This window comes from Cydia pomonella, chromosome 28 (assembly GCF_033807575.1).
Source record: "Cydia pomonella isolate Wapato2018A chromosome 28, ilCydPomo1, whole genome shotgun sequence".
NCBI lineage: Eukaryota > Metazoa > Arthropoda > Insecta > Lepidoptera > Tortricidae > Cydia > Cydia pomonella.
Genome location: NC_084730.1, coordinates 9,382,095 through 9,394,705, shown reverse-complemented (window position 1 = coordinate 9,394,705; position 12,611 = coordinate 9,382,095). Strand labels below are relative to the sequence as shown.

The window sequence follows — 12,611 nt, the reverse complement described above, 5'->3', positions numbered from 1 at the left end:
TCCCTAGAAAATTTCAGTCATTTGACCAAACCTGACTTTGTTTAGTGAAAAGACAAAATCGGCCAATAAACGCGACACGGTTTTTTATCATTTCACTAGATTTGTTTAGGGATTTCACAAAATCCTTAACCACGACAGTAAGTTGACAAAACAAACAAAACAAAGGTTAAGTAGGTTGAATAACCTGTGGTTATCTGACTGCTAAATAATTTTCATTTCCTAGTGTATAATTACTAATTATTTTCCACTTTTTTCATTCTTTTTTTTTAGTTTAATTTTTCTATTACTTTTTTGTGTTATATAATGTATGTTTAACCTATACATTTTGTATGTATTTGTATCCTCTACTTTCTGGTACCTTGTTGTACATGTTGCTGCATTTGTCACCCTCTTCTCACTCTCTCCTCTCATCTACTCAAAGGTTAACTGGAAGAGATCCATTGAAGGGATAAGTTCGCCTTTGTACTTAGCTTTTCCTAATTGTAAGTTCCTTTTATTATGTGTTTTTGTACAATAAAGAGTTTACTACTACTACTACAAACTCAAAAAGTCAACTAGTTTTATCATTTCGCTAAACAATTAAGTTTAGTGAAATGATAAGGTCTCAACTGGAAGATGGTATGTATATAGTGATTTGATTAAATATTTGAACTGGTTTAATCAAATGACGAAAGCAAGTACTGTACACCTAGTGTAAATTTATTCGAAAGCGAGACGTGACGTACGCGTTTGCGTTGTCATTTTGTATGGGATTTTGAGTTTCCAAAAAGTCCCGCTTGGCGCGCTGTTTCTAAATACTTACCATACAAAATGAGACTTAACGCAAACGCGTACGTCACGTCACGCTATCGAATAAATTTACACTTAGGGGTTCTGAATACAACATTTCACTCTACAGTTAAGCAATTTGATCAAATCTCTGACTAGATTACGTGAAATGGTAAAATAAAATGTCGAAAGTAGTTTTTTTTTTATACTACGTCGGTGGCAAACAAGCATACGGCCCGCCTGATGGTAAGCAGTCTCCGTAGCCAATGTACGCCTGCAACTCCAGAGGAGTTACATGCGCGTTGCCGACCCTAAACCCGACCCCCCCTCGTTGAGCTCTGGCAACCTTACTCACCGGCAGGAACACAACACTATGAGTAGGGTCTAGTGTTATTTGGCTGCTGTTTTCTGTAAGGTGGAGGTACTTCCCCAGTTGGGCTCTGCTCTAGATCTGGAATGACATTCACAATGCCCATACCTCTCTTTTGGACGTAGTTTAAGGACGTACCCGGGTCCAAAAGTCCAAGATATCAAATTTGTTTATTAAACTAGCTATTTTAAGCGAATCCAAGAATTGGTGGTAATACATAAAAATGTTTTCCATAATGTCACTATCCAAAGAGGAAAAGGGGGACTACGTTTGTATGGAGAAGCAATCACCCCCATAATATTGCATTGTCAGCCGACTTACATATGCATGCAAATTTTCAGCTTCATCGGAAACCGGGAAGTGGATCAAATTTAACTTGCAAGATTTGATTACAAACAGACAACGGTCAGGTGAAAGTAAATAAAAGCTTGTAAAAAATTAATACGTATATTAAATTATTAAAATTAAAAGAATTATTTTATATACCTACTGTAGAATTATTTCATATAAATAATCACCATTATTAATCATGTAATCTGCTATGTACAGTCGAGGAAATTGATTCTTTAGCAGTTAACGTGTCACGTTACAATGGACAGCTCTTACCATAAGTATGTACAGCCAAATTTACATGAACCGCAAGTTGCTAAAGAATCAATTTCCGCGACCGTACCTGCCTAATTGTATGACGTGTAAAAACATTGTATTTTTTTTTTACCAATAAATGATCTGATCTGAATCTGAATCTTTCCTCTTAAACTCCGCCATACATCCCCATATTGCTCTGTATATCCCTAGTTTTTGCTATTTGCTCAATTTGCTCAGCACTCCCAACAGTGGGCAACCGGTGGTTAGTTACAATTAGTGCCTATCATAATACGTTTAGTTGCGTTACGATCGCGGTAACGCCTAGACGCCGTGACGACTGGCCGGTATTACGTGTCGCTATTGCTTTCAAACTGCCTTTATACCATAGAGAATTGATGGTAATAGAGGTAAAGTCTAAAAAAACTTACCCCTTAGTTAGACATCCATAAGAGATGTTCACATATCTTAATCTATGTATCTTCGATTATACTAATGTGTCCGACAGAAGGTTCGGTTTCAGAAGATAATATAAGGTATATTTTAGTTTCGAGTCCATTCTAGTACTTTCAACGTCTGTAACTTTACCATGAGTTTTAGTAAAACTGTTTTACGCCGCCTTAAAGCAACACTATGCAGCAGCAACACTATGCCGCAGGAACACAACACTATGAGTAGGGTCTAGCGTTATTTGGCTGCGGTTTTCTGTAAGATGGAGGTACTTCCCCAGATGAGCTCTGCTCTAGATCTGGAATGACATCCGCTGGGTTGTGCCCTACCAGACCACACAAAGCGAGACATACACAGTGCCCATACCTCTCTTGTAATATTTGTAAAATCGAGCTGAATATCATTTTAGTTTAAGCAACTACCAAAGGGTATTAAGAAGACCAAGATTGCTCACTCCATACAATGGTTTTGTTACCAAAAATACTATTATTTTCGTAGTCTACATCTAGCGTCATAGCATTACAAAACCGTTGTATGGAGTGAGCACTCTTGGTCTTCTTAATTCTCTTTGGCAACTACCGAACAACGTTATGCTCTACGAGCACACTTTTGACATTTTGTGGTAGTATGATGGAAGTATTTTTTATTAAGAAGAAGAACATACCTATAGAGACCGTGCGCGTTGGAGGATCTGCCATCTTGTGACCGGAATCGGAAACATAAACTGTACACTTCACGCCAAAGCAAGTGCTGCCCTCTACCGTTCTCGTAGGTTTGTTATGCATAGTAGGTTCTGCCATCTTGTGCGCTACATCGGAAGCATAAACTTCAAATTTCTTAAAATCTGACGGTTCCTGTGCTGCCCCCTACAGTTTATGCCCTCCCTATGTATATTATGTGAATGTATGTAGCCTGATATGTTTGGGACAGCTATAGCGAGGTTGTTGACTGAGTGGAAAAGAGTACTTGAAAAGCAGCAAGACATTGTAGAATTAAATCCTTAAATATCAGTTGGTATAAGTTAGTTTTAATTAATCCGTAAGTAGTATACCTAAGTAGAAAGTAAGGAATCATTTTAACGTTTTGGTGTATGCTGTAATGTTACAATATTTATGCCTCAATAAATATTTATATATCCTGTGAAGGCCAGCCACACCAATCCCGCAGTCACACGTATTATAGAGAAATAAGAAGTACCTACATAGAGTGCTCACTCCATACATCAGTTTTGGTACCAAAACGCTTATTATTTTCGTAGTCGACATCTAGCATCGAGTAGCGGAACTCTCAGTACTGCTACTCGACAATAGATATCGCGGCAAACAAAAAGTCTACTCAACGATTTGCCGTTAATATAATAACCAGAGTAACCGGAACTCTATTTTCTTGACGCTAGATGTAGAGTACGAAAATAATAGTATTTTGAGTAACAAAACCGTTGTATGGAGTGAGACTCTTGGTCTTCTTAATTCTCTTTGGTATTAGTATAGGAGCTATAAGTCAATTAACTTTTAAAAGCGATTCCACTCAATTGCTATAACACGTAATAAGTCAATGAACAATAACACTGATTATATGACCCATCATTAGTTTGGCCACTAACGCAGCAGTTTTGCTGACAGGCAGACAGACGGACAATCGAATAGTGACAGTAAGGTGTTTTGTGACCCGGAAGAGCATTATTGAAAGTTTGTTTTACATAAAGGATAATTTTTTGAAAGTAAGTAATTTTATTTTAGCTTAATCGGGAGGATTTTTTAGTTTTGTCGACGTCCGAGGTTAATAACTGCTGAAAATAAAACATAATTAAACTGTAAAACTTAAAACCTAAATCTAAAAATAAATAATACTAAACTTAAAATAAAATACTAAAAAATATCCCCCTGCGGCATGGTGCCGTAGATACTGGCAGCATTTCCTCGCTGTATTGCAAGACTAATTCTTTGAGCGAGGAAGCTGCCAGCTTACGTACTAAGGCAAGTTTAGTATCAATTTCAACAAAAGCAAAGATTAACACTCGGCACCCTCGTTGAGCTCTGGCAACCTTACTCACTGGCAGGAACACAACACTATGATTAGGGTCTATGGTTATTTGACTGCGGTTTTCTGTAAGTAACTTCCCCAGATGGGCTCTGCTCTAGATCTGGAATGAATCCGCGGTGCTTTGTCAAAGCGAGATGACATTCACAATGCCCATATCTCTTATTTTAGTTTTTTTTACAAAATATATACTTAACTACACGTTTAACTAAGTGTGTTTAGTAGCTCTGTTAGCTGTAGACCTCGCGATAAGATTGATTAAACAAAAAATACTTGATCCGTTGAGTCATTATCACAGCGTACTCAAAATAGACTTATGTGCCATAGACCATAATGGCACTTAAGTCCTTTATGCCAAATTCCACCATTTTGAACATTTTCCAAAAACCGAAACGACAAAAATTCTATGTAAATACTGAATCTGCTTACAAAATTTCACGAGAATCGGTTGAGAATTAGAGGAGAACATCCGGACAAATTGAAGCAGATTGTCCCAGTCAAAATGAAGACCTTTGCTAACGCTTCGGTCAATTAGTAAAGGTTACGGAACAATAATTTGATTGAACTGGACACGTAAAATCGCAAAAAACGCAGCGTGTTTAACCTGACTCGCGGCTTTATACACAAGTTATTTTGATTTTCTCTCATGAAAATTCATGATGCCGGTTCCATAGTTCGTTGTGTTGATTAGAGTGCATCGGGCTTGCATTTTGTGCATCGAGTAAGTTTAAAATATTATTTATTGTCCGCCCGAAATAGCGAAAGAAATTTGCCACCCTCATAGAAAAACAAAACATCTGATCAGCCAATTTCTTTCGTTATTTCGGGGTTGGTCTAATGGTGAAAGTTTCTTAGTTTGACCTATATAATATATTATCAATCATAGATAAATATATGTAAATAAATAAAGAATGGTAACCCATACAGGGTAAACCGTTTATTACTGGCCACCTTATACTAAAAGGGATTCTGTTTAATAATCATACAATCTAAGTTAATCATCAGAACGATAGTTATTTAGTTTACTTGAATTGTGTAAATAAATAAATAAATAGAATTCTTATTTCAGCCATTTTAGTATAAGGTGTCCAGTAATTGGAGGGTGGCCAGTAATAGACGGTTTACCCCATCAGTTTTCTTACCAAAACGGCTATAATTATGCACTAGACCCTACTCATAGTGTTGTGTTCCTGCCGGTGAGTAAGGTTGCCAGAGCTCAACGAGGGTGTGGAGTGTTAGGGTCGGCAACGCGCATGTAATTGCTTTAGAGTTGCAGGCGTACATAGGCTACGGAGACTGCTTACCATCAGGCGGGCCGTATGCTTGTTTGCCACCGACGTTGTATAAAAAAAAATGCTTAATTGCATAATTCATTGTTACAGGGCAATGGCCCCTTCAGTAGGCGAGTACTACGCAGGCAAGAATGTGCTCATCACGGGGGCTACAGGGTTCGTTGGAAAGGTCAGTACTATTCAGGGTATAGGATAAAAATCAAAATGATTTAAAAGTACAATTAAGAAAACTAAGTGCTTAAATAAATATACTCTATTGCACCACAAATGAAAAACATATTCACAATGTAAATAAAGGTAGTCTTTCGTTGAGACAACGACAAGTTCGAAAGACCATTCATAAACGCTGCTTGATATAAAAGTAAGGGCCTCCGCTAGCTGACGCCCGCCGCGTGCGCGCACGCGGGTGCTATTTGTAGGTGAAATCCGCCGCACGCGTCCGCTTCAGTTAGCGTTGCTCATACTATTTTTCGTTAACCCGCTCATCCGCTCCGTGCACCCGCGCCAGCTAGCGGAAGCCCTAATGGTCGTAAAAACTTGTTTCCCCGATCGATTTAATACGTGTTTTATATATTTTTATATTTATCCGCATTTTCCGTTCGGAAATAACAACAGACAACAAATGTATTACATTTTTGGGGACATTTATCATATTAGGGTCGAAAGAACTCTTGATTTTGAGTGGAAAATTTCACAGTTTAAATACCTATATGAAAATAAAAAAAAAATATACGGAACACTAACAAGACTTCAGTCTTTTTTAACTTCCGATGAAAAAGTAAATTGAACTATTCAAATCCCTATATTTTGAAAAATAGATTGCAACGCAACTATATACATGGGTACTGATGACAGCAATTTTTTCAGATCCTGGTGGAAAAGCTACTGCGCTCCTGCCCCGAGCTGAATACCATCTACCTTCTGCTACGCCAGAAGAAGGGAGTGTCCAGCGAAGAACGGCTGCGGGAGCTTATCAGCAATAAGGTGAGGCCTGAATCCCCTTATTAAGAATAAGGTGAGGCCTAAGTCCGATCGGCAGTGATAACGTGAGGCCTAAGTCCACTCAGCAACAAAGAGTTGAGGCCGGAGTATGTTTAGGCAATGTCAGTGGGAATTTCATAGTCACACTAGTAAAGAAGTACTGACGAAAAAAAAAATGATAAAGAGTATCTGATTAAAACAAGAAATATTACTTTGCTAATCCGCTAGATTTCTCGCGGATTAGCAAAGTAATATTTCTTGTTTTAATTAGCATGGATTTCCGCAAAGTAATGCCTGATTCCATTAATTAAAGAGTATTTGATTTGACTGATGAGTAAACTGATGAGTGAGTTCAAGCCTTTTTTTATTGGACCTAGCAATTAGCTTATAGATTTTTAACTATGTTTATTTAACCCAAACGAGAAAGGATCGACTTATGATACGGTATTTGTATATATTTGTTTGTTTGACGACCGGTTTGGCCTAGTCGGTAGTGACCCTGCCTATGAAGCCGATGGTCCCGGGTTCAATCCATCGGGTCCCGGGCATTTATTTGTGTGATGAGCACGGATATTTGTTCCTGAGTCATGGGTGTTTACTAGGTATTTAAGTATTTATAAATATTTCGTTGTCTAAGTACCCTCAGCACAAGCCTTATTGTGCTTACTGTGGGACTTAGTCAATTTGTGTAAGAATGTCCAATTATATATATATATATATATATATTTTTTTTGTCTTCAGCTTTTCAATCCCCTGCGAGCCAAGCAACCGGATATCTTCAACAAACTACGTCTTGTAGCCGGAGATATCCTGGAAGACGAGTTGGGACTCAGTAATGATGATAGACAGGAGCTGCAAAGACGCTGTCATGTGGTGTTCCACAGTGCTGCTTGTGTGCGGTAGGATATGACATGATTATGGCTACATGATTACGTGGTGTCTGAAATAAATATTTTCATTTTTCATTTTCGTTTATGACAAATACGAGTATACAAGTACCTGGTGCAAAGGTTGTCCATCGCCATTCAACGTGTTAACGCGGCTATTGTGATGGGTACCTTTGCGCCGAGGACAACTCGAGGGGGACTTTGTGACTAAGCTTAAGCTAATCTCAAGCGAAGAGAATTAAGAAGACCAAGAGTGCTCACTCCATACAACGGTTTTGTTACAATATTTATTTCAGACACCACGTACCCATATTTTTGTCTACAAGACTATACTTATTAGTAGCTAACAAAGTAATGAAATGACCAACAGAAATAAAGAAATTTACCTTATAAGTAACATATTGTTTCAGTTTTGACCAGAAACTCAAAGATGCTGTAAACTTGAACACAACCGGGACTTTACGAGTCATGAAACTTGCCGAAAAAATGGAAAATTTAGAGGTAAATTTTTTAATTATGTAGTTGTAGTCAAAACTTCTTTATTTCTTATTTCCTTTATCACAAACCATGGTACATATTACAAAAGATTAAAGTATCACATGGATCCTGACAGGGTATAGCAAGTATATTCTTAAAAATAATTCTTAAAGCTATATAGTCCTTAAAACACATCCGGACGTCACAAATTGTTCCCGTGACCTGTCGCCATTTCATGCATCCTGTGCGAATCCGGTTTTTCACGTCACGGTCAATATCGCCATCGCACTGCACGAGCGAACTGAGGTACTTGAAGTCTGAGCAGACCGGCAATGTAACGCCATCGAGGTCTATGGCAGCGAAACCAGAGAGACCGCCGAAATCGCAGAACATGTGTTCAGTTTTAGATCTGCTGATCTTCAGGCCAACATTCTCCAGTTTCCGACGCCATTCCTCAAGTCTGCTCTGTACCTCGAGTCCGTCTTCACCCACTAACACAATATCATCAGCGAAAAGCATACACCAGGGTGCCTCCTCCTGTATATCCGACGACAGAGCGTCCATAATAAGTAGAAAGAGGTAGGGACTCAGAGCCGATCCCTGGTGCAAGCCTACTGTGACACTGAATCTGTCGGTGGTGCGGTGCCGGCAGTTGACCGGACGCGTGTACAACAACGGTTGTACATTGACCGAATTAGCTCCACATACTTCCCAGGTACGCATTTCTCTTTCAGAGCCCACCACAAAACCTCTCGGGGTACTCGATCGTATGCCTTTTCGAGGTCCACAAACACCATATGCAAGTTTTAACAACTAGTATCAAAATAGAAATAGTTTGATAGCAAAAGGTGTTTTGCCAATAATAATGTAATGATATGAATTATCTTATATTTCTAACAGTACGTACATTGATACACATGCATGTTGGCATATTTCCTAGCGATTCAAAAAATACACACGTAATTGTTCAAGTTTTCACTTCTGCCGGCACTCCCGGAGTGCCACTATTACTTTTTTTTTACTTATACCTAATTATGGTTCTCTATATAGTATTTTAATGAATCTAATACTAAGTAATTTTCATTCATATTGTAAAAATGAATGAATTACGAAAACACGGGGGAAACATTCAAACGAAATCTAATGAAATGGTTAGGTACTAAAATAATGTTCTTAAAGCGTTTTAAATTTAAGGGATCTGTACCCCTAGTGTAAATAAATTCGATTTCGAAACGTGACGTACGCGTTTGCGTTTAGTCTCATTTTGTATGTGATTTAGAAAGAGCGCGCCAAGCGGGACGTTTTGGAAACTCAAAATCCTATACAAAATGAGACTTAACGCAAAGTCGCAAACGCGTTCGTCACGTTATGATGTCGATTAAATTTACACTAGGGGTACTGATGACATAGTGATTTAATAACGATTATGACGCTTATTTTGACATGTGTGTATATCTGTACAAAGTAATTAGGTTATTTATTCCTATTATTATTTTAGGTTATATGTATTTATTAAACATTTGTACATTTGCTTGCCTACTGAATACAAGGATTGTTTATTAAAATCTAAGACCTTATGTTACCTACTGTACTCTGACAAATAAAGATTAATGATTTTGATATCTTTATGCAAATAATGCCTAAATGGCGTTTCTTAAACAGCTTTCAGTCTATTTAATTTTTTCTCCTTCTTCCTTGTTTCCTCATGACTTAGGGTCGCGACCACATGCGGTCGTTTTTGTGCACCTAAGCTCTCCATTCTGCACGTATTTCCGCCTTCCTAATAGGTACCTGTATAGATCCCTGGCAGGTTTTCTTTACAATGTCCACCCAGCAGGTCGTTGGATGTCCACTACACCGTCCTTCATCCACCATGCTAAACACAATGCGCTATTCAAAATTATCTGGTTCTAATTCGAAATTCCAATTCATCTTTTATATTTAGATTTTTTTTTAATTTAAGGTGTTAGTCCACATCTCGACTGCCTACTGCCGTTGCGAGCTGGACGTACTGGAAGAAAAACTCTATCCCGCCGTCCATAAGCCCGCCTGGATCATGGACATAGTGGACTGGATGGATGACAGCATGCTGGACTATTTGGAACCCAAGTACCTCATATTTACTTCCAGAGCCATCTGTTGTGAAATGAGCATAATAGGCTACTTGACCTGCCCTTTAAAACACAGATTATATACATACTTAGAATCATGAATGGAAACGCCAAAACGTGAATAACATCGTTCGAAGTAATGGATATCCAAGAAGTTGTAGAACAACTCAAAATTTCTGGAAACTTTCATGAGAAAATTCTCTACTTGGACAATTCCCGTTGAGATTAGGGATGATTTTAAACTTAATGTTCTTACTTGTTAACGACTGTTTCATTTAATATAATTTATCTACGTTACTCATTGGCGTCTATAGAGTCAGTCCAAGCTAAGTTAGCAGCGATTTTGATAGCCCAGCCTGTGCAAGTGTCAAGAAAACGTCATAACTTCATAGAAGTTTGCCGTTTAAAATAACACTTGCACTGTCTGGGTTATCCAAATCGCTGCCAACTTATCTTGGTCTAACTCTATTTCAAGTTTCATAGAATTCGAAACTACATAACTGTAAGGTTTGGCAATAAACGTGCAGAATAAAATATCGAGAACATTTGATGGGAACTTTGCAATTTTTGAAAATCTCTTTCACATAGTGCTAGTCAAGATTTTGGAGCGTCGTCGTTTTGACAGGATATTCCATTTCTTCATGTAACAAGTGTAACAACCAGGCAAGTGGAAAGTAATCACTCTAAAACGTTTGCCATTATTTTAGTACAAAACCTTTATTTCGTCCCACAGACTGATCGCTCCCGAGCCTAACACTTACGCATACACCAAAGCCATAACTGAAGACATGGTCGCAGAATATGGCAAGAAGTTCCCCGTTGCCATCGCGAGGCCTTCTATTGGTAACGTCATCTGTTATTTAGTTACAGAAACTGGTTAAATAAAGGCATATTAGATATTACAATGCGCTTACGAACATCAAATAAAGCTACGCCGGCTCTAACCTTATACCTTTGACCCGAGAAGATTATTAAATCCCTCCTAAATTGTAGGAGGGTATCCACATATTTATATAATTATTTATATATATATATTTATTTTTCACCTCACAAAGGATACATTTAACAATTACTATTATATAGAGCAAAGGAAAATTCGATTTATACCCTTTGTGAGAGACTGGAGTCTGAACTAGGCGTAAACCTGTAATACAGTACCCCTAGTGTAAATAAATTCGATTTCCAAACGTGACGTACGCGTTTGCGTTTAGTCTCATTTTGTATTGGATTTCGAAAGAGCGCGCCAAGCGGGACGTTTTGGAAACTCAAAATCCTATACAAGATGAGACTTAACTCAAACGCGTTCGTCACGTTATGATGTCGATCAAAGTTACACTAGGGGTACTGATCTCCAGGCCCTCACCCCGGAAACTAGGAGTAAGATTTACTCTTAAGAAATAATTTGCAATGTATTAGAATTACATTAGTGAGGTTATTGAAATAACAAAAACATCAAATTCGTATAAACAAGAAGAAAGTTAACTAAAAGGAATTTGAATTAATATGGGAACGCCGGACCGGTAAGAAGCTCGGCGGGACACATCTTTTCAATACATTACATTTTTATGATTTGCTTTGTTATAACAGCGCAAGCAAGATTACTTAGATAACAGCGCCATCTTTTTTGCTGGCTGATTGCCTCTGTTTTAAACACCTGGGGCGAATAAATCCCAGCATTTTATTTGGTCTCTTTGTTCAATCATTTCCAAGTGTAACCAACCCTAAGGGCTCCTCTACACGATGGCCCAGCGTAGGCCAGTCCAAGGGACGCAGCTATGCGGTGAAATGAGATAGCAATATCACTTGCTCCCTCTAACGCATAAATGCGTCCCTAGGACTGGCCTACGCTGGGCCATCATATAGAGGAGCCATAACGTTGTTTCGTCTGCTTACGCTTACGCTATAGTTCCACGTCGCCATTCAATGGCGATTACTTCCCAATTCGCTAGATTCCTGTTTCGCCTGATTCTTATTTCGCCGGATTTTTGTTAATAAATCCCAGCATTTTATTTGGTCTCTTTGTTCAATCATTTCCAAGTGTAACCAACCCTAACGTTGTTTCGTCTGCTTACGCTTACGCTATAGTTCCACGTCGCCATTCAATGGCGATTAGTTCCCAATTCGCTAGATTCCTGTTTCGCCTGATTCTTGTTTCGCCGGATTTTTGTATCGTCAGAATTTTTCAGTTACAGAAAATTTCTTATTATGAAACAATAATATGGCACACAATAATAAAATATAGCAGAACGCTTTATTTATCTAACTGATTTAATTGCATATGAGTATTTCCGACGAAAGAAGAATCCGACTAAACAAGAATCTGACGAATCGGGAACTAATCGCGATGGCTGTTGATTAACCTATCTTTTCTCTACGAAAGGAAATTGACCAATGTCCCCACTGCTGGGATCCAACCAGTGTCTTCTAAAGAATTGACTGTGTTGATCATTTCAGTGGTGGCATCCCTGAAGGAGCCGATCCCCGGCTGGGTGGACAACTTGAATGGACCCACGGGCTTGATCATTGGCAGTGGAAAAGGTGTCTACAACTTACATCTCTACATCAGTCTTTATATACTTTACTTAGGATCTTCGTGGAATATCAAATTCCATTTCCTACAATGCCACGCTAAAGCATTGTCATCTCAAAT

The 12,611-nt window shown here is 38.4% G+C and overlaps 1 protein-coding gene across 1 annotated transcript in view; it reads left to right on the top strand.

The window, feature by feature from the left end:
* The first annotated feature begins 3,750 nt into the window (after positions 1-3,750).
* Positions 3,751-12,611, top strand: part of LOC133532973 (putative fatty acyl-CoA reductase CG5065) — a 35,720-nt gene continuing 26,859 nt past the window's right edge. Inside the window, exons 1-8 of the mRNA XM_061871872.1 lie at positions 3,751-3,893; positions 5,596-5,674; positions 6,373-6,489; positions 7,228-7,385; positions 7,784-7,874; positions 9,814-9,959; positions 10,695-10,804; positions 12,416-12,499. Of these exons, the coding sequence (XP_061727856.1) occupies positions 5,600-5,674; positions 6,373-6,489; positions 7,228-7,385; positions 7,784-7,874; positions 9,814-9,959; positions 10,695-10,804; positions 12,416-12,499 (781 nt within the window). The 5' untranslated portion in view covers positions 3,751-3,893; positions 5,596-5,599. The remainder of the gene's footprint in view (positions 3,894-5,595; positions 5,675-6,372; positions 6,490-7,227; positions 7,386-7,783; positions 7,875-9,813; positions 9,960-10,694; positions 10,805-12,415; positions 12,500-12,611) is intronic.